This window comes from Staurois parvus, unplaced genomic scaffold, assembly GCF_062004578.1.
Source record: "Staurois parvus isolate SC_StPar_1 unplaced genomic scaffold, SC_StPar_1.0 ptg000308l, whole genome shotgun sequence".
Classification (NCBI taxonomy): Eukaryota; Metazoa; Chordata; class Amphibia; order Anura; family Ranidae; genus Staurois; species Staurois parvus.
Window position 1 is genome coordinate 1,359,329 of NW_028318104.1, and position 26,279 is coordinate 1,385,607.

The window sequence follows — 26,279 nt, forward strand, 5'->3', positions numbered from 1 at the left end:
ATGAGGGAGTGATGGCAGTTTAGAAATCATGTCCTGATTTTTCAGCTCACACTCTAGTTTTGAACATTCCGCCATTCATTCCTATGGGACCAATTTCACCACAAAAACGCAGATATTTCTTGAACCATTCGGCGAAATGTTCCACAAAGTGATAGCACACCAATCGGGAACAATCCGCACGTTTCCGTATATCACTGTCTATGTAGTGTAAACACTGTAGGAGGAGTTAGGGTGGTGAATGTGGGAGGAGTTAGGGGGGTAAATTTGGCTATAATAATAAGAATATATATGTGAGATAACAGGAAGTGGTCGCCATGCAGGAACACTTAATATCTTGGATCTAACCACTTTGTATTTTTTAATTAGACTTTAATTTCAGAACCTTTATACCTGTATATAGTAATGTGAGTATTTCTGTCTTCCATGAAAAGCTGCACAAATATGTGAGAAATGTTCATTACACCGACCCAGACGGAGGCGAGATCTACTTCAATGAGAGAAGAGAAATCCCAACCGATCTTATTGTACAGAGCGGCCTTTATATAAACAATATATCTTTTCCTCAAAGCAAAATTTCCGTTATTCAAGGCCCGGATTTTGTACCCGAAACGTTTGATATGAGTAACATCTTCTGGAAACATGGCAATGTAAGAAATGACTTCAATGTTTTCTGTTCATATCATTTGCTGAGGAGGCTCATAATTAGGATTTATAGGAATTTGTATCCTTGTTTTAAGATATACCAACAAATACGTATTATCACGGTATAGGAGCCCGGCCAATTATCAATTCCTGCTTACTGATCCGGAGTGTCACGATATGAGTTCTCTGCCAGACCAGTTATTAATCCCCAGGTATTAATTCCTTGTTCCTAATCCCTCCTGGCCATAGGAAGAGCTTCCTCCAATTAGTATTCACTCCTGTGTGCCAAAAGCCTCTAGCTGTAATTAACTCGCCCCTCCACAAAAGGTCCCAAATTCAATGAGTGTATATATCCCTAATTAGTGCCTTACGTTTGTATTAATGTATTTCCCCCACTAATTATCCAGCCCAACCAGTCCTTTCTGTGTACAGCTACAAATTAAATTACTGTAGTTCCATTCTCTTCATTGTCACCTGCTAATGACCCCCCTCCACCTCTCTTCCTGCTCAGGGGGTTTAAGAGGCCAGTGCTGGTCTCTCTTGTTGTGCCATTCTGCTGGGCAACCACTTAGGGGTCAAGCTGGACTCTAGTAGCCCCCCGGCTCTGCCTGAGCTCCATTGGAGGAATGGGGATCCTAGAAGCTACATCAGCCCTGCCTGGAACGCTGTCAGCTCTGCCTGAGACTATCGCATCAGCTTTGCATGAGTGTATGCTCCCCTTGTGCTATCTGACTGCTTATGAACTGCCTCTTGGATTACAAATTGCTGTGGAGCCTTTAACTTTGCCCGCCGGGGCTGTTTTACAAGTGACTGTTGTCTGTTTTAATAAAGCTTTAAGTGTTTGCCGTCTGCCTTGTGTGTTCTGTCCCTCTTACCCTCCGTTACACGTATGTTCATGAATGTGGTCATTCTTGGAGTCGCTGAAGGCTTTTAACTGCCATAATTTTGTGCAAAGTTTCCTATAAGTGATCTATTTTCTATTTTGAGTATATATGTGTTATGAAATAAAGTTGGCATGGTGCGCATGCGTGGCCAGCGGGGACGGACATGTCTCTCTGAGGCTCCTCTGCACCGCAGGGAAGACAGCCACCCTGACCCATGATCCTGGCCCGGACCATCATATAAATGGCCCCAGCTGCCATAGCAACCCCCTGCCACACGCTAATATGGTCAGGGGAGCGTCCCAGCACCAGACTCTGCCACCCGGCAAACCAATCGAGAAGGCCCTTGCTCGTGCCTCCTCCAAGATGGCCGCTGCACCCTCTCACAGCAGCAAGCCAGCAGCATTGAAGTATACAGCCCTGCACACGGAGCAGCCAAGCCATCCCTGCACTTCTGAGGGTGAGTCTGATGCTGAGACTGAGACCCCCATACATGCTTCAACACCTGATCTTACTACTCCTCACCTCACACGTTTTGGAAAAATGCTACACAAAGCCCTGAACACAGACCTCTGACCGCACCACAGACAAGCTGTCCAGAGAAATCCGTGAACTAGGGCAATGCACTGCTGACCTGGAACAGAGGGTGGATGACCTGAACGCCTCATTTCAAACACAAACACACAAACTTGACCTTTTGCGTGACGAAAATGCTACATTACAAACACGCTTAGTGGACTTTAAGAATCGGGCTAGGCGCTCAAACGTGTGAATTCGTGGCCTTCCTGAGTCGATTATTGATGTCCAATCCACTGTCACAGTGTTATTTCAAGAGCTCTCCCCTGCTATTCCCATAGAATGCCTAGAAATGGATAGGGTTCACAGAGCACTGGATCCAAAACACCGGCGGCCCACCATGAGATATCATAGCCAAGCTCCACTTCTTTCTCACTAAAGAACAATTTCTACAAGCAGCCCATAGCGCAGAATCCAGGGTCACACTTACCAGCTATTCCAAGACCTCTGTCCCACTACCATCGCCAAACGAAGTGCCATGAAGCCACATTTACAAGCTCTTCAACAGCATGACATACTGTATAAATGGTGCTTCCCCTTCGCAGTACGTTTCCAGTACCAGGCCCTAGACCACATCTGCAAGACCCCTGATGAGCTTCAAGACACCCTGAGGAACCTCCAGCTGCATCCTCACACAACACCATCAGAAAGCTCCAGACGACAATCAGCAGAGGCGTAGCTAGGATATTTTGCGCCCGGGATGAACAGCCACCTCATGACACCCCCCCGCTTCATATGGTCCATGTAGACACCCCCCATCCCAATCACATTGCCCCCCCTTTATCCATGGCACTAAACACCCGGCTTGGCTCTCCCCTCGTCCCCTCCGGTACATGCCCGGCTCACTGCCCTCCTCTCCGCTCCTCTCCCGGCCGCTCACTGTAAATGGCAGACGTATCAGATGACATGTCTGCTGCAGCCGCTGCAGTGATCTTGTGACCTCATTTTGGCGCCACTTTACCTTGGTGTCCGGGTACATATGTACCCCCCTGCCCCCCGAGCTACACCTCTGACGATCAGCATCATGCTCACCGCAGAAATCTCACCCGACACACCTCACCAACAGTCAACTCAACACCCACAAACAAGGGCGTTTTTCATCACCTGCTCCATCTCCACAAGATTCCATGGACTAAATCTCATCAATCATCTCTCGCTTTACAGCCTACATTCAACGAAGTGGAACTCCGCCACCCTCGTAGTTGACACCCATGGTGTCTGTTCCTCTCATCCCTCACCTGAATGCAGATGCGAAGTATTCGTATCCTTATGTTAGCCCCCAGGACTCATACTGTCCTTCTGACTTCTTCTTCTGTTCTCCCCCCTTTTTTTCTTAAAACAATGTTATAACCTGTATTGAGGAAAATTTCTTGCTGCACCGTATATCAAGGGCCGTCCTACTCTCTCTCCTCTATCGTTAAGAGCTTGTTGTGCCTTATATATTACTCGTTGGTTTAATCTTCAATCGATTATGCCTGTATTTTATGTATAGGATCCTCAGTTCTGGCGGCATGGAAGATTTCACCCCCCATCTCTGCAGACCTACCTGGATGACCGATGCCACCCGACCCTAGGATCCCTTGACTCTCCTGTATGCCAATCCTGATGTTCTTTCTCCCCCCAGGATTACACTACTACATTCATGTTTATATGCTGTCTTCCCCACGACCAGCGTACCTGCACACTCACCACTAGCCCCTTTGGTATCGCATTTTTGATACTACTTGGGCTATTACCGCTCCCCAGACCACCCGAGTCCTGGGTGATCCCAGGGACCACTTCTTTGCCTAATTATGGCCCCCTATAACCCTCTCCTGATACCCTTCCCTAGCCCTATCCTCCTCCCCTCTCCCCTACATGACTCCACATCTTTGACTAACTCCTTCTCCCACACAACAATCTTACATCTAGACTGCCAGATTCTCTCTCAGCTGGTACCACTCTATTATCTGAATCACCACACGCTCTCCCCATGGGTTCCCTAAACATTCTCACCCTGAATGTTCAGGGTCTTAACATACTGCAGAAGCGCAACAAGGCATTCCCGCTCATTCGCATCATACAATGCCCTCCAGGAGACGCACTATACTCCTACCTCCACTCCAAAATTCTTTGGCCCCCGCTACCCACAGGTCTACACAGCCTCCGCCACTACCAAACGTAGAGGGGTACTCAATGCCTTCAACCGTGCGATGCCCTTCACATTGCATACTGAGATTAAAGACCCTGAAGGTCATTATCTCCTGCTCACCGGGCAACTTCTGGACTTTGAAGTCACCATCACCACGTATTACGCCCCAAACCAAGGTCACTTACCATTTCTTTCCCACCTATTATCAGTTATCGGCAATCACAAACGTGGCACGTTGTTAGTCTGTGGGGATTCAAATTGCACGATATACCCCTTCCTAGATAAGTCCCCTCAACCCCCTCCTCTGGTCACCTCTAAACAAACCTTCTAAACTATATTACAATGTTACTCAATGATAGATACATGGAGAGAACTCAATCCCATGAAACGCCAATATACCTTCTATTCCCACCCTCATAAGACATTCTCAAGAAGAGATCACATCTTTATGACTGCTAGCTCTTCCCCACCGAGTACTGGCCTCCGACATCCTCCCAATTCCCTGGTCGGATCACTGTGCTGTTGTCACGTACCTGATGGGAGACTGAATTGACGAGGTCGTCCTCACTTGTGCCACTAGCCCTGACCCGGGTGAGGTTGAAACAGAGGGAGTCTAGGGACCAGGGGACAAGAGCGCCAGTGGTTGTTGCTTGCAACTCTTGCAGATGATGACCTTGGTAGGCAGGCTATCCTCTGATTTGGGAACCGTAGAAATAAACCAGGCAGGTTCAGTGGATTTGCCAGATGCATAGCAGAGCAAGGTAGGTAGCAAGGACACAGGACTGGAGCGGAATCGTAGGATAGCCGCGGTCATAACATTCAGGCAGCACAGTACAGGATCAGAAGGAAAAGCCAAAGTCAGGATCAGAGCCCAAGTCAGGAACCAGGAACCAGGAGCAGGAGAGTAATCAGAGTCGGGTCATGAACAAGCCGAGTCAGCAACAAAGGAATCAAACAGGAGCAAGCAGGACACGTGGGGGAGCTGAAGACCAGTTAGCACTGAATCTGAGCAGAGGCTTAAAAAGCCCGTCTGGTGCCAATCTTCGCCGTGCATGTGCACTCGTGCGTGCATGTGCGTGATTGTGCATTTCTGCACGCCTGCGCACAGCCGGAAATTCTTCTGCAGGATCTCCTTTGCGCGTATGCGTTCCCGATCGTGATTCTTGCTGGAAATCCCTTACATTGCCCCCCCCTTAGGGGCAGCCTCCAGATGCCCACTAGGGCTCGTTTCTCAGGATGACGATGGAGGTAGGCTTGAACTATCTGTGAGGCATGGACATTAGTGGACGGTTCCCAGGAGTTATCCTCTGGTCCATAACCCTTCCATTTTATGAGGAACTGGGTCTGTCCGCCCCTCTTCCTACAAATCAAGATAGCCTCAACCTCGTACTCTTCATTTCCCTCAACTAGCAGTGGAGCAGGTGGCTCCGAATTCCGGTTGGGAAACCCACTTGGGATGTGTGGTTTTAATAAAGAGCAGTGGAATACCGGGTGAATCTTCAAGTTAGCCGGTAGTTGCAATTCAAATGCCACAGGGTTAACCCTTCTCTTGATGGTAAATGGTCCCAGGTATCTTGGACCAAGCTTCCTTGATGGACAACTTAATTTCAGATTAGTCGTGGACAGCCAGACTTTATCCCCTTGTTTCAGTTTCAAGTTGCCCGTTCTCTTTCTATCAAAAAATTTTTAGTTGCTCACCTGAGCTTCATTAATTGTTTTCTGTAACACTTTGCCGTTCCTCCTGAGGAACTCCATCCTTTCTTGTACCGCCGGAACAGCAGCCTCCACTGGTATTTCTGGAAGAAAGGAGGGATGGTATCCATAGTTAGAGTAAAAGGGGGATTGCTTGGTGGTGGAATGGCTGGAATTATTACACGCAAATTCCGCTAAAGGAAGGAGTGATGCCCAGTCATCCTGTGAATATGAGAAGAAGCATCGGAGATATTGCTCCAGAGGTTGATTTGTCCTTTCCGTTTGTCCATTTGTCTGCGGGTGATAAGCAGAAGAAAAGCGTAACTCGATCTCTAATGCCTCACACAGAGCTTTCCAAAATGTGGATGTGACCTGCACTCCTCGATCAGACACAATATTCAGGAAAACGCCATTGTTAGAAGCTTTCCTTAACCTAATATCTAATATTTGCTTATTAACAGTACTAACATATGTATGGATGAGTTGGATCTTAATAGAATAATTGAGTTATTATATTTCTATTTGTTCTAGATTGGGAAAAGTACGTTAAAAAGACTTTATATAGTCTGTGTATACATATATGAACATATATCTTGGTTTTCTCTACATTCAAGCAATGTGGTAGTAATTAGCCATTCCTCCCCCCATCCTCCCCCATGTAAGAGATTATGTTTCACTAACTAGAGAATTGTAAAAATCTATTTCATACATTTTAGGTTTACAAGATTTATACTGAAATATTTCTTGATTATGATATTTATACATGAGATAAATCTTAAGATTACTTTTAGGAGATTATATATATATATATGTATATATATATATATATATATATATATATATATGTGTGTGTGTGTGTGTTATATATCTAATTTATCCTAATTGATGGAATGTCAGTGGAGTTTTGTCTAGACCTTCTAAAGTTACATTCAGACTCCAAGGGGAGGAGAAGTAGACTGGAGGTTTTGTTCTAATACATCTGTTGGTGTAAATTATCTTTGTGGGACTACACGAGAATACCAACCCACTTTTAGGAGATGGTGGGGGCTAGAGCTCTTTATACAACAGAACAAAGACTTTTTAAACACAGTTTCATTTGGGAGCAAGGCGAAGGGAGCTTGCTCATACACACACAGTTTCATATTATACACACACAAATACATACAATTTTATTATTAAGAACTTAACTATACTTTTTGGACTTTATTTAAACATTCTGTATTCCAATATATTATTTCTAATTTTATGCAACATTATAATTAAATAATCTTTTTGAGTTTATATAAGAGTTGGAAGGACTTTTGAATTTGGACTTTTCTCATCAATACAAGTTAACAAAATATCGAGACAATACGATATTTTACAGCCATGTAGCCTTACGATCTCCTTAATGAAAGCGGAGGCAGTTTCTGTGGCGGAAGGAGTCCCTTTCAAGGGAATGAAGTAGTCCATCTTGGACAGGCGATCAACTACTACAAAAATAGTGGTGAATCCCTCAGATGGGGGAAGTTCAACAATAAAGTCCATGGAGATCATGCTCCAAAGTTTTTCTGGTACGGGCAAGGATTCCAACAGGCCCTAAGTCTTGGCTTTATCAGACTTACTCCTCAGGCAGACTGCAAGATCTCACATAGTCCTGGCAATCCTTAACTGTGTTTGGCCATCGGAAAGAGCGAGAGACTAAATCTGAAGTCTTGTGAATCCCAAAGTGACCTGCTAAGGGATGGTCGTGACATCTCTGGAGAATAAGAGTTTGAAGTTCTTTGGGCACAAAGATTTGTTCCTTGTGGAATATATATGCAGGTGCATATTTATGTGAGGTGGATGATTATCCACGGCTTCTTTTATCTGCATTACAAGGTCTGTCTGTAGAAGTAAGAAGTTCTTGGCTGGCAAAATTGTGTCTGGTTCGGACTGCACAATTGGGTCAGGAAACATACAGGACAGTGCATCGGGTTTACCATTTTTTTGATCCCGGTCGGTAAGTCAGATGGAAGACGAAGCGGGAGAAAAATAGTGCCCATCTTGCTTGTCGTGGCCTGAGGCGTTTTGCCGTTCTCGGGTACTGTAGGTTTTTGTGGTCAGTAAAAATAAGAATAGGATGGGCTGCTCCCTCCAGGAAGTAGTGCCATTCTTCCAATGCTGCCATGATGGCTAGTAACTCTGTTTCCCATGTCATAATTCCTTTCAGAAACACTTAATTTCCGGGAGAAGAAAGCGATTGGGTGCAGAGGAGATTTGAGTCCCTGTCTTTGTGACAATATGGCTCGTACCGCGCTTTCTGAAGCATCTACTTCAAGGACAAAGGCTAGAGCAGGGTCTGGATGGTTCAGGATGGGGGCGGTCGTGAACATGGTTTTTAGTTGCTCAAAGGCTTTTTGGGCCTCAGGAGTCCACTTGAAGGGAATATGCTGCCTGGTGAGCTGTGTCACTGGTGCGATGATTCCAGAGAAGTCCTTGATAAATTTCCTATAGAAGTTTGTGAACCCTATAAAGCACTGCACTGCTTTCCTATCTCCTGGAATGGGCCATTCTAAGACGACGGACACCTTTTGGGATGCCTTCAGAAGTGATCACAAGCCCAAGGAATTGGATTGATTGCTTCTTGAATTCTCATTTCTCGGCCTTTGCGTAGAGATGATGCTGGCGTAGTCTATCTAGAGTTTTTTTTACGTGATCTCAATGACTTTCTATGGAACAGGAAAAAAACAGGATCTCGTCCAGATAAACAATTAAAAATAGATCCAGATAGTCCTGAAATATATCATTTACCAGGTGTTGGAAGGTTGCTGGGGCATTACAGAAACCAAAAGGCATTACCAGATATTAAAAATTCCCAAATCTGGTTCAAAAGGCCGTCTTCCATTCATCACCTTCCCGAATTCTCACTAGGTTGTAAGCGCCCCTCAGGTCAAATTTTGAGAAAAACCATGTTCCTCGTAGCCTTTGAAAAAATTTGGGGATCAGAGGAAGGGGGTAACGGTTTTTGACCGTTATTTTGTTTAGATCCCGGTAGTCTATACAAGGTCTCAAAGTGCAATCCTTTTTCTCCACAAAGAAGATGCTGGCTCCTGCTGGTGATGTAGAAGGCCGAATAAACCCTTTTTCCAGGTTTTCGTCTATATACCCCCGGAGGACCTCTAATTCGACTTCGGGTAAGGGGTAAATTCTGTGGTCTCCAAAAGCTACTCCTAGCTGGGTTGGTGGGCGATTCTGATGAGACAACAATCGTAGAGGGCCCAACTTCAGAGCATATCAGAATTTTCCCATTAGTCTTCTCATTCAGTCTTTCCCGAATCCGACAGTCAATTATTATTATTATTATTATTATTATTATACAGTATTTATAAAGTGCCAATAGTTCGCTCAGCGCTGTACATTACAGAGGGGGACAGAACATGTGACAGAACAATACCAATATAATGCAAAACATGAGGGGATCGAGGGCCCTGCTCTTTCGAGCTTACAATCTAGGAGGGAGGGGATAGTGGCGCAGGAGGAGATAGCTGTGGGGGGTGGGGTGGTAGGAAGAGTGGAGGAGGTTGGCAAGTTAGCAGGGGGTGGGGTAGGCTTCCCTGAAGAGATGGGTTTTCAGGGTGCGCCTAAAGGAGAGGAGAGTAGGTGATAATCTGATGGGTTGGGGCAGGGAGTTCCAGAGGATGGGTGACACCCTGGAGGAGTCTTAGAGGCGGGCATGGGAGGAGGAGACCAGGGAACTAGAGAGAAGGAGGTCTTGTGAGGAGCAGAGTGTGCGTGCTGGGTGGTACTTGGATATTAGGTCATTGATGTAGTTCGGGGCAGTATGGTGGACGGCTTTGTACGTCAGTGTTAGGATTTTGAATTTGATCCGTTGCGCAATCGGAAGCCAGTGGAGGGATTGGCAGAGGGGGGTGGCGGAGATGGAGCGGTTGGAAAGGTGAATGAGTCAGACAGCCGTATTCAGGATCGACTGAAGCGGAGATAGCCAGCGGCGAGGCAGGCCAGTGAGGAGGGAGTTGCAGTAGTCGAGTCGTGATATGATGAGGGAGTGGATGAGCTGTTTAGTGGTTTCTGGGGTTAGGAACGTGCGGATTTTGGCGATGTTGCAGAGGAGGAGTCTGCACGAGCTTGTTAAAGATTGGACTTGGGGCTGGAAGGATAGGTTGGAGTCCAGAATGACACCAAGTACTCCGGCCTGCGGGGCGGGTTTGATGGTGCCGTTGTTGGATGTGATGGAGAAGTCAATGGAGGGTGGTGTCCGGGCTTGGGGGAAGACAAGAAACTTGGTTTTGGAGAGGTTCAGTTTAAGGAAGTGGAGCGACATCCAGTCTGATATGTCGCTCAGTAGGTGTGTGATTCGGGCAGAGACTATTCGTCGGCATAGAGATGGTAGTTGAAGCCTTGAGAGTGTATGAGTTGGCCAAGGGAGGAGGTGTAGATGGAGAACAGAAGGGGCCCAAGGACGGAACCTTGAGGGACCCCAACAGAGAGGGGAAGTGAGGGGGAGGTGGTGGCATTATAGGTAACGCTGAAAGAGCGTTGTGACAGGTAGGATGAGAGCCAGGAGAGAGCAGAATCTCTGAGGCCGAGGGAGTGTAGTTTTTTGAGGAGCAGGGGGTGGTCGACTGTGTTGAAGGCCGCAGAGAGGTCAAGGAGTAGGAGCACTGAATAGTGGCCATTAGCTTTGGCGGTTAGCAGGTCGTTGGAGAGTTTGAGTAAGGTAGTTTCGGTGGAGTGTAGGGGACGGAAGCCGGACTGTAGGGGATCGAGGAGGTTGTTGACATTGAGGTGAGAGCTTAGGCAGGTGTAGTCTAGGCGCTCGAGGAGTTTAGATGTAAATGGGAGCAGGGAGATGGGTCTGAGGTTGTTCGGGTCATTGGGGTCCAGGGAGGGCTTTTTAAGTATGAGGGTGATGTGTGCATGTTTCAGAGGGGAGGGGAAAGTCCCGGAGGAGAGGGAGAGATTAAAGATGTGGGTGAGGGAGCGTAGGATGGAGGGGGAGGGAGGTCGTAGGAGTTGTGAGGGGATAGGGTCGAGGGGGCAGGTGGTGAGGCGGGCATCAGAGGATCTTGGAGACTTCCTCGATAGTAGTAAGGTCAAAGGTGCGGAGTGTTGGGGAGGCTTCAGTATGAGGAATGTAGGGTGGGGTGGAAGAGGAGGTCAGAGGAGTGGTGGGGCCGTGGGAGAGGGGTGATGAGGGGATAGCTGAGTGAGGGGGAACGGGGTTGGAGGGAGTTTGAGCAGCGACGAAGTCCCTGCGGGTTATGTCAAGGTAGAGGGGGGATGAGGGGATAGCTGTGTGAGAGGGGACGGGTTGAGAGGACGTGTGAGCTGCGGCGATGTCCTTGCGAATTGCGTCAATCTTGTTTTTGAAGTGATTGGCAATCTCAAGGGCAGTGAGTGAGGTGCTGGGTGGAGGTGGGGGTGGCGAGAGTAGAGAGTTGAAGGTGGAGAAGAGTCGGCGAGGATTGGAGAAGAGGGTCTTGATGAGGGTCAGGAAGTAGGCTTGTTTGGCTGCGTGGAGGGAGGAGGTGTAGGTGTGGAAGGCAGATTTGTATCGGGTGAAGGCTTGTTGGGATTTGGTTTTGCACCATAGTCGCTCCAGGGCACGACTGTGTCGTTTGAGGGTTTTGGTGTGATCAGTCTGCCAGGGCTGGAGCGGTCGGGGTCTGATGTTGCGTGCGGTTAAAGGCGCTAGTGAGTCAAGGGCTGTTGACAGAGCGTTGTTGTAGGCAGTCATAGCCAAGTCAGGGCAGGACAGGGGGAGGATGCTGTCATGGAGTTGATCAGCTACAGAGTGAAGGGGGGCAGGGTTAAGGTTGCGGAGGTTACGGCTGGTAGTAGTGTGACATTTGGAGGGGTAGGCGTTGGAGGACGAGGAGATAGAGAAGGTAATCAGGTTGTGGTCAGAGAGAGGGAAGGGGGTGTTAGTGAGGTTGTGGGGAGCGCAGCGGTTGGAGAAGACAAGATCAAGGATATTACCGTTGGAGTGGGTGGTGGATTGTATGCACTGTGCAAGTGCAAAGGAGGAGGTTAAGTGGAGGAGATGGGATGTGTCCGGTTGTCGAGGTTGACAGGGATGTTGAAATCCCCAAGGATGATGGTGGGTAGCTCAGAGGAGAGGAAGAAGGGTAGCCAGGAGGAAAAGTCATCCAGGAAGCGGGGTATGGATCCAGGAGGCCGGTATATCACAGCAATCTTCAGGGGGGTTGGGGAGAATAGTCGGACGCAGTGGGCCTTGAAGGATAGGGAGGGGGGGTTTGGGAGGACTCGGAAGGTGCTCTGCGGTGACAGGAGCAGACCAACCCCACCACCTTTACGACCGTTAGGCCTGGGTGAGTGGGTCCAGGTGAGACCTCCGTAGGAGAGTGCAGCAGGGGAGATAGAGTCACTGGCCTGGATCCAGGTTTCCATAATCGCTAGGAGGTTGAGGGAGCGGAAAACAAAGAGGTAGTGGATGGCGGTAAGCTTGTTGCACACCGATCGGGCGTTCAGGAGTGCACATGAAAATGGGGGGGAAATTTTAGGGAGCAGGGGGACAGATACTAAGTTGCGGGGGTTGCGGTAGGACGTGGAGGCGGGAGGGTGCTGTGCGGGTGAGGGAGGTGGTGGAGGGCCAGGATTCGGGGAGATGTGCCCCGCAGTTAGGAGGAGGAGAAGGGTAAGAAAGGTGGCATGGGAGCAGGATGTGCAGGAGCGTGAGAAACTAATAGTGGAGGTGTTCGGGTCAGTGGGAGAGTGGAGTAATAGGAGGAGGTGGTGGGTGCCGTAGAGGGGTGAGGGGAGCAGTGAGGACACAATATACAATTATAATAAAATGCATATACTGATACAATGTATAATAGAATGTATATAATGATACAATGTATAATTGAACGTATATATTGATACAATGTATACTAGAATGTATATAATGATACAATGTATAATAGGATGTATATAATGATACAATGTATAATAGGATGTATATAATGACACAATGTATAATAGGATGTATATAATGATACAATGTATAATAGGATGTATATAATGATACAATGTATAAAAGAATGTATATAATGATACACTGTATAATAGAATGTATATAATGATACAATGCATAATTGAATGCATATAATGATACAACGTATACTAGAATGTATATAATGATACAATGTATAATGAAATGTATATAATGATATAATGTATAATGGAATGTATATAATGATACAATGTATAATAGAATGTATATAATGATACACTGTATAATAGAATGTGTATAATGATACAATGTATAATGGAATGTATATAATGATACAATGTATAATAGGATGTATATAATGATTCAATGTATAATAGGATGTATATAATGATACAATGTATAATGGAATGTATATAATGATACAATGTATAATAGGATGTATATAATGATACAATGTATAATAGGATGTATATAATGATACAATGTATAAAAGAATGTATATAATGATAACATGTATAATATAATGTATATAATGATACACTGTATAATAGAATGTATATAATGATACAATGTATAATCGAATGTATATAATGACACAACGTATACTAGAATGTATATAATGATACAATGTATAATGGAATGTATATAATGATACAATGTATAATAGGATGCATATAATGATACAATGTATAATAGAATGTATATAATGATGCACTGTATAATAGAATGCATATAATGATACAATGTATAATAGGATGTATATAATGATACAATGTATAATGGAATGTATATAATGATACAATGTATAATAAGATGCATATAATGATACAATGTATAATATAATGCATATAATGATGCACTGTATAATAGAATGCATATAATGATACAATGTATAATAGAATGTATATAATGATACAATGTATAATGGAATGTATATAATGATATAATGTATAATAGGATGTATATAATGATACACTGTATAATGAGATGTATATAATGATACAATGTATAATAGAATGTATATAATGATACAATGTATAATGGGATGTATATAATGATACAATGTATAATAGGATGTATATAATGATACAATGTATAATGGAATGTATATAATGATACAATGTATAATGGAATGTATATAATGATACAATGTATCTTTCTCCACCATTCATAGAGAAAGGAAAAAAACAAGGGGGACGAGCTGCACAGTGACTGATCACTGTGATAGCCAATCAGAAGCTATAACAGTGATCATGTGACCCGGAATCGGGAGTCCCGTATCCCGATTGATAGAATGGGACCCGGGGCTCTTGGTGACACCAAGGTCTTTGTGACTGGGAGCACGCCGTGCTGCGCGCTCCCAGCAAAAAGACAGGTACACAAATATGCGGCCCCATGGAAAACAGCCCAGTTCTGTGAAGCAACGTATTTGTGTGACATCGGAGTCAAGGGGTTAAAGGGAAGCTTTGCACTAAAAAAGCAGTTTAACCTAAAATAGAGTTCCCATCAGCATGCCATAAGTCCTCCTGCATACGGGGCGTTTTTACAGCGGCTGTTTTTGGCCTTTGACGTTTTTCTCTACAGCCAGTAACCCCCCCAGCATGTTATCCTATGTGTCCGTACACACAGACTGGAATCAGCATTGTTTGGCTGAAAAAAAAACAGGACTAGCGGGTTTCTAAATGAGTTTTTTAGCTGTAAAAACCCCGTAACACTGAAAAATGTGCCAAAATGCAGTAAAACATCGCAAACCGGTGTTTTTGATCCCCAACATTTTTTTGTAAGAAACGCAAATGCGGAAAAACGTTGCTAAACTCTAATGCAAAAATTCTAAAAAAAAGCTGAAAAACTCCAGTTTTTAACGTGACTGAATGCCCCAGATGAATGAAAACCCCGAAATACTGCCCCCCAAGAGGATCTCAGATATGCAGATTTTGACCCATATTAGAAGCAAACCTGAACTTCATTCCTATTTGTAACACTTAGATTGTAGAGTCTCTTGAGGGATGACGGACATTTACATTTAAAAATGATAATAATAATGATGATAATAATAATAATATCTGATTTCAGGTTCCGGTATCTCGATGCTCAGATCCCTGTTTACCCGGCAGCAGAAAAAAGTTTGGCTCTTCCATACATAAATGCTGCTATGAGTGTTCCCCGTGTCCAGAAGGAGAGATATCCAACATTTCCGGTACAGTTTGTATTTCTTAGTTATTGTTGGACTCGGCAGACTTTACCAATGTAATACTGCTACAGCTCGGAACGGGTGCGCAAAATCATGTGTGTGTATGTATGTGTGTATATATATATATATATATATATATATATATATATATATATGTATATGGGATTTTGCAGTTCCAGGTAGCGCCGCCATTCGCAGCCTCGGCTGTCAATCACCGAGTCCTGGCGGGTGATTACTTGCCGCCACCCGGTGATCGCTGAGTATCTCCGACAGGAGAGAGACCTGTGTATAAACAACACATATCTCTCCTCTGTCAGCTCCTGCACACTGCTTTGTATGGCTCTGCATAGCAGTGTGCTACAGTGAAACACACAGCACACAGTTAACCCTTCGATCGCCCCTCATGTTAACCCCTTCCTGCCCAGTGCCATTAGTCAGTGCTTTTTATTAGCATTGATCACTGTATTGGTGTCATTGGGGATGTCAGAGACACTAAGTCAATTCCCCCACAATATCAGAATGCCTGCTGCAGTCTATAAATCACTGATCACCGCCAAAGACACGGAGCAGAATACATTTTGGCTGAAATTTATGACAAAATTAGATTTTTAAAAATTTTTACTGTCTTTTTTCTCCAGTTTATCTGAGGATTGCAGTCATTTACCGGCCTCCTGGCCCTGTGTCACACTTTCTCAATGATCTGTCCACATGGCTACCCCACTTTCCTCTGAAGTACCCGCCATCATCCTTGGTGACTTTAGCAGTCCAATCAATGTTAACACCTCAGCCACTTCTCAACTACTCAGCTTAACCTCTACATTTAACCTAACACAATGAACACAAGCCACCACTTACTCCAATGGCAACACCCTCAACCTCGCATTCTCCCACTTATGCACTCCCTGTAACCTCTCCAACATCCCTTTCTCTCTCTCTGACCACAACCTTCTCAGTTTCACACTTTCCCTGTCTCCTACCTCCCATGCCTCCAACCATCAAACGGTTACCCGCAGGAAACTTGGCCACCTCAACCCTTCCCTTCTTCATCCTGCTACTGACTGCCTTTATGATAAAATTGCTCCCCTGTCCTTCCCAGACCTGGGCACTTCTGCCTACAACAACATTCTGTCATCTTTCCTGGACACACTTGCTCCTCTCACTACACGCAGAACCAGGCCTCACCTGTCACAACCCTGGCAAACAGATAACACCAGAAGTCTCAAGAGATGCAGCCCTGCTCTTGAGCAAGTATGGAGTAAAACTAAATCCCTGAAAGACTTTACCCTCTACAAATCCCTCCTTCTCAAATACAGCTCCTACCTCCATACTGCTAAACAAACCTACTACACAAGTCTCATCAAAACCCTCTCATCCAAATCCTGTCAACTCTTTTCTACCTTTAATTCCTTACTTCACCCCACACTGCTTCCAGACACCAACTAGCTTACTGCCCAGGATATTGACAATCATTTCAATAACAAAATCAACACAATTCGTCATGAGATAGCCAGCATCCAGCTTTCTCTCCCAATCAACACACCAAGTACTTCAACCCTGTTACCACTGAGGAAGTTGCCAAACTCCTTTCCTCTGTCCACCTCACCACCTTTCCCCTGGACCTGTCCTCTCTCAATTACTATGACCACCTTCCTGCTCCATCCTAAACTCTCAAACCCACATCTTCAACCTTTCCCTCTCTTCAAGTACATTTCCCTTCATGCTCAAACATGTACTGACCACCCCCATACTTAAAAAATCCTCACTGGACCCCACCTGTTTGAATAACCTAAGACCCATCTCCCTGCTCCCATTTGCCTCCAAGCTTTTTGAATTCCTTATCCACAGTGGTATGAGTTGCTACCTCCTTCACAACAACCTTCTCAATCCCCTACAGTTCTGCTTCCTCCCGCAATGTTCCACTGAAAATGCTCTATTAAAACTCACCAATGACCTGCTAACTGCTAAATCCTACGGCCATTACTCCATACTCATACTCTTAGACCTTTCTGCTGCCTTTGACACAGTTGACCACCCACTCGTCCTCACCAACTCCACTCAATTGGCCTCCATGACTCTGCTCTTTCCTGGTTATTCTGGTACCTATCTCAGTGCACTTTTAGTGTCACATACAATACCATCTACTCTGCTCCTCTTCCTCTTTCTGTTGGGTTCCCCCAAGGCTCCACCCTTGGGCTCCTCCTCTTCTCTCTCTAAATCTTTTCCATAGGCAAGTTGATAACCTCCAGTGGCTTTCAATGCCACCTCTATGCTGATGACACCCAGATCTATCTCTCAACTTCTCAGTTCACCCCCTCAATCCCCTTACAGATCACAAATTTACTAAGTGACATATCAGTATGGATGTCACACCACTACCTCAAACTCAGTCTTTCTAAAACTGAGCTTGTAATAGTTCCTCTTTCTGTATCCCTTCCCCATGACTTTACCATTGAGATCAACGGCACAACCAATGGTCCCTCCACACATGCCAGGTGTAATCTTAATGGTGCTAGGTGTAATCCTAGACTCTGACCTCTCCTTCATCCCCCACATCCATTATCTGGCTAAATTTTTCTGCCTCAAACACCGAAACATTTCTAGAATTTGCCCCTCCCTGACTAAAGACACCACACAACAGCTTATTCACTCCTTGATTATTTACCAACTTGACTGCAACTCCCTTCTCACTGGCCTACCCTTACACTGGCTATCCCCCCTTCTGCTATGAATGCTGCTGCCAGACTAATGCCTCTTACTATCCAAACCATGACTACTGCCCCTCTGCCTATCTCTTCACTGGCTTCAACTAACCCAACACATACATTCAAAATACTAACCACAACATGCAAGGCCATCCACAACATCGCCCCCAGCTACATCACCAACCTCATCTGCAAATATTGTCCTCTACTCCCAAGACCTCCTGCTCTCCAGTTACCTCCTCCCACACTCACCTCCAGAACTTCTCTAGACCCTCTCCCATCCTCTGGAAGATGGCCACCTAAAAGCAAAGGATTTGAGTCTCTGTAGCATGACCTCCGACAGGTTCAAGCTGAGTGCCTCAGACTTCTGATAATTTATTTGAAAATTAGATAATTCACCATAACGTCTAAATTCAGCCATCAAGTTGGGAATGGTGACATCCAGTTAACTGCTAAAAAAGAGCAAATCATCTGCATAGGTAGAGACCTTATGGCATTTATGCCCAGTCAAGATATTATGAATGTTCTGCTTACTCCTAACATAGTGTAGAAATGGTTCACACATTAAAAGGAAAATGAGGGGTGAAAAGGCACAACCGTGTCTTGTACCATTTGTAACAGGGAAAGGAGACAAGAGCAATCCATTAGCACCTGTGCTGTGACTCAGTCCACGTTCTCATAGTCGGACTAAGGCCTGTGTCTTCCAGTGTGACCCTGATGAAGGACAAATTCACCCTGTCAAAGGCCTTTTCACATCAGTAGAACGAAGGAGAGTTGGAGTAGTCTCTGGCAGGACAGAATGTATAACATTAAGTCTTCGGATCATACCATCACATGGCTCTCTGTCTGGCATAAAGCCCACCCGGTCATAATGGATAATGTTCTTAAGATAAGGAATCAGATGGGTAGCTAAGATTTTAGTGAATAGTTTCGGATCAAGCTTGAGCAGAGAAATAGGCCTTTAGTTGGCGCATCGAGTGGGATCTTTCCTTTCTTTGGTGATCACTGAGATATGGGCTGTTAATGTTTCTGGGTGTACAGTGTGTTCATGAGAACACAATGGACATTCACTCTGATGGTAATACGCTTGGCCTTGTATAACCCCATCTCTGCACTCCTGGCAACTTCACCAACACCCCCAGTCCTTTCTCTGATCACAACCTCATCAGTTTCACAGTATACTTGTTTTCAACCACCTATCCCCCCAAGCAGCAAATGTTTACTTGTAAAAACCTTCACCCTTCTCTTTTCTATTCTGCTACTGAGCACCTCTATGACAAAATCTCTCCCATTTCCTGTCCTAACCTGGCCTCCTCTGTCTACAACAGTTCACCGGTTCTTTCTCTGAAGATGTGCTTGGCACGTAATGCGTAAGGAGGAGCCTGCGCACGCCTTGACGTCACGCCGTCGGAGCATTGTGGAGCTCCGGCGGCCACTACATCTGACAGGACGGTTAGTCCTGTTTGTTTTTGCCGCTAGCTTTCATACTTTGCTAGCCGTGTGTTATTTCATCGTACTGCCTTTTATTGGATGCATCCTGTTTTATCCTATTAAACCAGTTTTAACTGTACTTCACTATGGGCATTTTTTCTTGATCCCTTGTGGGGAGTATCTCCTCCTAGATACCGTTGATGTGCAGTGGAGGAGTGGTGGCTTTCTCCGGTGGAGCTGTGATTTTCTTCCTTGCTGTTTAGTGGATCCTTTTGCTGCTTGTTTGAGGATCTTCACTTATCAAGGGATTACATCTATCCTTTTCCCGTGATGACTACATCCTGAACTCCATCTTTTGCCACATTACATGCACCTCTGGTCAGTGTGCACTGCCGTCTGAAGTCACCTTTACTGGGACTTTCTTTATTGGGAGCCATATATATGAATATGAGTTACAATCCTTTTTTATATATTCATATTGTTACTTTATGTCACATTTATAACCTTTTAGCGCTGCACTTTTTATTGTATATTCATGTGAGGATTTTTTTGGTTGTCCTATGTGTTTCAGCTGCTTGTCCACCTAAAAGCGCTCACTTTTTTGCTCTCTGTTTCTTACAACAGTTCACTCTCATCCTCAGTGGATGCACTTGATCCTCTAACTAATGAAATGACTAATGAAACCACCAAGCTACTCATTCACTCCCTTATTATATCTTGCCTTGACTTTTGCAACTCCCTTCTCATATACCGATCTCTCCATAGGCTATTCCCTCTCCAGTCTATCATGAATGCTGCTGCCAGGATCAACTACCTTACCAACTGCTCACTGTTTGCCACCCCTCTCTGCCAATCCCTCCACTGTCTTCCAATTGCCCAATGAATGAAATTCAAAATGCTAACAACAACATACAAAGCTATTCACAACTCTACCCCCAGCTACATCACCAGTCTTGTATACAGATATCTCCCAAACCATCCTCTCCGCTCCTCTCATGATCTCCTGCTCTCAAGATCCCTTGCCTCCTCCTCTCCCATCCTCTAGAATTCTTGACCTCAATCTGTCTGGCTATCCCCTACTCTAGATGCCTTTAGGTGATCCCTGAAAACTCATCTGTTCAGGGAGGCAAAAAATTGCAGAACAAACCTCCAAAAAAATTTCAAATATATTAATAGTAAAAAGGTCCGGTCCGAGCATGTAGGCCCTTTACAGAATCATCTAGAGGGGGTGACTGGGGACAAAGAGAAGGCCAATGTATGAAATCCCTTCTTCAGCTCTGTGTATACAAAGGAACATGGGGGGGCTCCTGTTCATAATGGGGGGTGGTACTGACACAGCTCCAGATGATTCACATTGGCTCACAATTTAAATGATCCAAAAATATTTAGACAGAATAAAGGTGAATAAAGCCCCTGGACCGGATGGCATACACCCACGGGGCCTTACAGAATTGATCTCTGTCATTTCACAGCCATTGTTTCTCATTTTTAGAGACTCTTTAATGACTGGCATAGTACCACTGGATTGGCGTAAGGCCAATGTGGGGCCAATATTTAAAAAGGGCTCAAAATCTTTCCCAAGTAATTATAGACCTGTTAGTGTAACTTCTATAGTTGGGAAGATACCGGAGAGTTTAATAAAATACCACATAGAGGAGTTCTTGCTGGAAACAAATATTGTAAGCAACAGACAGGATGGATTCATGAAAGGCAGAAGTTGTCAAACAAATCTGATTTCTTTTTATGAGGAGGTGAGCAAAACCTTGGACAGAGGGGTGACGGTGGACGTGGTATACTTGGACCTTGGACAGAGGGGTGGCGGTGGACGTGGTATACTCAGACAGAGGGGTGGCGGTGGACGTGGTATACTTGGACAGAGGGGTGGCAGGGGAAGTGGTATACTTGAACACAGTTCCCCACACACGGCTAATGTGTAAGGTAAAGTCTACGGGCTGGAAAAATCAGAATGTAAACGGATAGAAAACTGTCTAAAAGATCGTATTCACAGAGTAGTGGTTAATGATTCATAATCTGAATGGTCTAGGGGTGTCAGTGGTGTACCCCAAGGTTCACTGTTATTAGTGGGGTACCCCGAGGTTCAGTGTTATTAGTGGGGTCCCCCAAGGTTCAGTGTTATTAGTGGGGTACCCCAAGGTTCAGTGTTATTAGTGGGGTACCCCAGGGTTCAGTGTTGGGACCCTTACTTTTTAATATATTTATAAACTATATAGGATTTGGGATTATAAATCCCATTTCAGTGTTTGCAGATGACACCAAGCTGTGCCGGGGAATAACGTCCTTACAGGATGTCTCCAATTTACAAGCCGACCTCAATGCTCTGTGTAATTGGGGGACTATGGGGCCAATGAGGTTTAATGTTTATAAATGTAAGGTTCTGCACTTGGGGGCTAAGAATATGCATGCATCATACATACTAGGGAGGTACAACTGGGGGGGTCAATGGTGGAGAAGGATCTGGGGGGGTCAATGATGGAGAAAGATCTGGGGGGGTCAATGATGGAAAAGGATTTAGGGGTTCTGGTAGATCACAAGCTTAATAATGGCATGCAAGCTGCGAGTTCTAAAGCGAGCAAAATCCTCTCTTGTATTATTATCAATATTAACACCTCAACTAGAATATGCAGTTCATTTTTGGGCACCAATTCACAAAAAGAACATTGGGGAACTGGAGGAAAAAAAAGTGAATGGAAACCAAACTGATACGAGACATGGAGGAGCTCAGCTACGAGGAAAGATTAGACGAATTGAATGTATCCTCTTCTTAAAAGAGGAGATTAAGGGGGGATATGATCTCCATGTATAACACATAAGGGGGGATATGATCTCCATGTATAATACATAAGGGGGGATATGATCTCCATGTATAATACATAAGGGGGGATATGATCTCCATGTATAATACATAAGGGGGGATATGATCTCCATGTATAATACATAAGGGGGGATATGATCTCCATGTATAACACATAAGGGGGGATATGATCTCCATGTATAATACATAAGGGGGGATATGATCTCCATGTATAATACATAAGGGGGGATATGATCTCCATGTATAATACATAAGGGGGGATATGATCACCATGTATAATACATAAGGAGGGATATGATCTCCATGTATAATACATAAGGGGGGGATATGATCACCATGTATAATACATAAGGAGGGATATGATCTCCATATATAATACATAAGGAGGGATATGATCTCCATGTATAATACATAAGGGGGGATATGATCTCCATATATAATACATAAGGAGGATATGATCTCCATGTATAATACATAAGGGGGATATGATCTCCATGTATAATACATAAGGGGGGATATGATCTCCATGTATAATACATAAGGGGGGATATGATCTCCATCTATAATACATAAGGGGAGATATGATCTCCATGTATAATACATAAGGGGAGATATGATCTCCATGTATAATACATAAGGGGGGATATGATCTCTGTGTATAATACATAAGGGGGGATATAATCTCCATGTATAATTCATAAGGGGGGATATGATCTCCATGTATAATACATAAGGGGGGATATGATCTCCATGTATAATACATAAGGGGGGATATGATCTCCATGTATAATACATAAGGGGGATATGATCTCCATGTATAATACATAAGGGGGGATATGATCTCCATGTATAATACATAAGGGGATATGATCTCCATGTATAATACATAAGGGGATATGATCTCCATGTATAATACATAAGGGGGGATATGATCTCCATGTATAATACATAAGGGGGGATATGATCTCCATGTATAATACATAAGGGGGATATGATCTCCATGTATAATACATAAGGGGGGATATGATCTCCATGTATAATAAATAAGGGGGGATATGATCTCCATGTATAATACATAAGGGGGATATGATCTCCATATATAATACATAAGGGGGATATGATCTCCATGTATAATACATAAGGGGGGATATGATCTCCATGTATAATACATAAGGGGGGATATGATCACCATGTATAATACATAAGGGGGATATGATCTCCATGTATAATACATAAGGGGGGATATGATCTCCATGTATAATACATAAGGGGGGATATGATCTCCATGTATAATACATAAGGGGGGGATATGATCTCCATGTATAATACATAAGGGGGGATATGATCTCCATGTATAATACATAAGGGGGGATATGATCTCCATGTATAATACATAAGGGGGGATATGATCTCCATGTATAATACATAAGGGGGGATATGATCTCCATGTATAAATACATCAGTGGTTCATATAGTGAACTCGGTGTAGTTATTCACCCTGAGGTCATCACAGAGGACAAGGGGGCGCTCTTTACATCTGGAGGAAAAGAAATGTCATCTCCAAACACGGAAAGGTTTCTTCACAGTGAGAGCTGTGAGAATGTGGAATAGACTCCTTCCATAGTTGGTTGTGGCCAGCTCAGTGGATTGCTGTAGGAAAGTCCTGGATCCTTTCTTGGATACACAAAATATAACTGGATAGAACATTTATAGGGAAAGTTGATCCAGGGAATATCCGATTGGCTCTTGGGGGGGTCAGGAAGGAATTTTTTCCCTGCAGGAGCAAATTGGATCGTGCTTTGCTGGATTTTTTTTTTGTCTTCCTCTGGATCAACTGTAGGTGTAGGATTATAACTTTTTCTTTTGTTTTTTTCTATGGTTGAATTGGATGGACTTTTGTCTTTTTTCAGCCAGACTAATTATGTAACTATACGACTCCAATCACACATTTATCACTTCCATTAGCTCTACCCCCACAGTTATAACCCTTTGTACCACTTGCCCGACCCTATTAGATTGTGAGCTCTTATGTGCCGGGCCCTCTTAATACTCTAGTTTGTATTGCATTGTAACTGTATTGTCTCCCTTTATATTGTAAAGATCTGTGCAATCTGTTGGCTCTATATAAATCCTGTATAATAATAACAGGACAGCTCTGAATTTCTGACATAATCAACAGGTATTATTTTTTTATTTGCATTCATTATTAAAACAAAATGTTTACAATGGTATATTTAACAGGCCAAACGGTAGGAAAAAAGAGATGTTCATTTTCAGGGTTTTCAGACAATTAAATTGAAATTCCCCATTGTCACTTTTTGCCTATTTATTTTACATATCTTTTTTTTTTCTTTTTGTGTTTTTTTAAGCACATACCAATGTACATAATGTGCAGCCTCTACACATAGGAGTTCAACTGTGTGATATCTATCTATCTATCTATCTATCTATCTATCTATCTATCTATTATCTATCTATCTATCTATCTATCTATCTATTATCTATCTATCTATCTATCTATCTATCTATCTATCTATCTATCTATCTATCTTTCTCCCACAATTAACTGATGGAGATCCCATTGCTAGCTGGGAGACAACACAAGACAGTTCATTTCCTCAGAAGCTCTGACTCCGATGCTCATTGTGTTTGTATTGTTCTTCCTGCAGACAGTGAAAACTGCATGAAATGTCCTGATGATGAATGGCCAAATGAGAAGAAGGATCGGTGTGTTCCAAGAGTGGTGGAATTTCTCTCCTACACTGATGACACCATTGTTGCAGTATTTTCAGCTGTCTCCATCCTCTGTTGTCTTCTGACTGGTTTAATATTGGGGATATTTATACATTACCAGGACACCCCCATTGTTAAAGCCAATAACCGGAACCTGAGCTATCTTCTCCTGGTCTCCATCATGCTGAGCTTCCTCTGTGTCTTCTTGTTCCTCGGCCATCCAGTAGATGTAACCTGCATGCTGCGTGTCACCTCTTTTGGTGTCATCTTCTCAGTTGCCGTCTCTTCTCTACTTGCCAAAAGTATCATGGTGTGTATTGCCTTTAAAGCCACCAAACCTGGGAGTCCCTGGAGGAAATGGATGGGAACCAAACTGCCCAATTGTATCATTTGTGTCTTCTCACTGGTCCAAGTCATAATCTGTGTCACTTGGTTGTCTATTTCTCCCCCCTTCCAGGATCAGGACACTCACTCTTATCAGGGGAAGATCATCATTCAGTGTAATGAGGGTTCAGTTATCGGCTTCTACTCTGTCCTGGGATATATGGGGCTTCTGGCAGCTGTGAGCTTCATTATAGCTTTTATAGGCAGGACATTACCGGACAGTTTTAATGAGGCCAAGTACATCACCTTCAGCATGCTGGTGTTCTGCAGTGTCTGGATTGCCATGATCCCGGCCTATCTGAGCACCAGAGGGAAATACATGGTGGCTGTGGAGGTTTTTGCTATAATGGCCTCAAGTTCTGGACTTCTTGGCTGTATATTCTTCCCAAAATGTTACATAATTCTGTTCAGACCTGACCTGAATACAAAGACAGTTATCCGCTAATATGTGAGGAGCAACACTGGGTTACCTGTAGTTATAGAATTATCTCTATTATTGTTCATTTTAGTATTTTCTAGTGTAATGAGAATGAACATTGTATAGAAAACATTTAATACTTACTGTACTGCTCTGGTGGATGGTCCATTTAATTTTTGCTCTGCACACCGTTGGTATCAGACACTTTGGATTTGTTGGAAACCATGTCCCCTGCTGGGTGTAGTGGTTCCTCCCACTGGACATTACATCACTACAGAACAACTAAGTCAATTCGTGAGGAGGAACCACAGTGAACAGAGGGGGACAAAGTATCTAATACTTCGTAAAGTGTCAGATACCAGAGCCACCCATTACTCTTCAAGAGAGGGAAGATTTCACTCACCACCTTCCTGGAAGCTAAATATTATACATGTTCTTTTATAACCTGATTGTAATATGATATACATAGTGTCAGGGTCACTTTAATTATATTGTATATGAATGTATCCTGCTATATTAATAAATACAATTTGCTTTGGGAAATTTAAAATCATTTTTAATATTAGGTGAAGTTGATAGGAGCTCAGTAAGTTCACATTTTAGGCTGGCTGTATTTCCTAGCAGACAGTGCAACAGTAGAGCTTCTTTTGCCAAGCTTCAGCCTGTAGGTAGCCCCCCTCTGCTGGGGCCCCCTCCCAGGCTCCATACTCCAGAACCTTCCTTCA

The 26,279-nt window shown here is 44.0% G+C and overlaps 1 protein-coding gene across 2 annotated transcripts; it reads left to right on the top strand.

The window, feature by feature from the left end:
* Positions 1–602: 602 nt before the first annotated feature.
* On the top strand, positions 603–26,087 carry LOC149457653 (vomeronasal type-2 receptor 26-like). 2 transcript variants are annotated; one of them, XM_089683407.1, is made up of 3 exons: positions 603–647; positions 14,936–15,059; positions 24,689–26,087. In XM_089683407.1, the coding sequence occupies exons 1-3, from the start codon at positions 618–620 to the stop codon at positions 25,579–25,581; spliced, it is 1,047 nt and encodes a 348-aa protein (XP_089539533.1). In that variant the 5' UTR covers positions 603–617; the 3' UTR covers positions 25,582–26,087. The 2 variants fall into 2 exon arrangements, with proteins under 2 accessions (XP_089539533.1, XP_089539532.1); XM_089683406.1 differs by lacking the exon at positions 603–647 and having other exon boundaries at positions 15,015–15,078.
* The last annotated feature ends 192 nt before the right edge of the window (positions 26,088–26,279 follow it).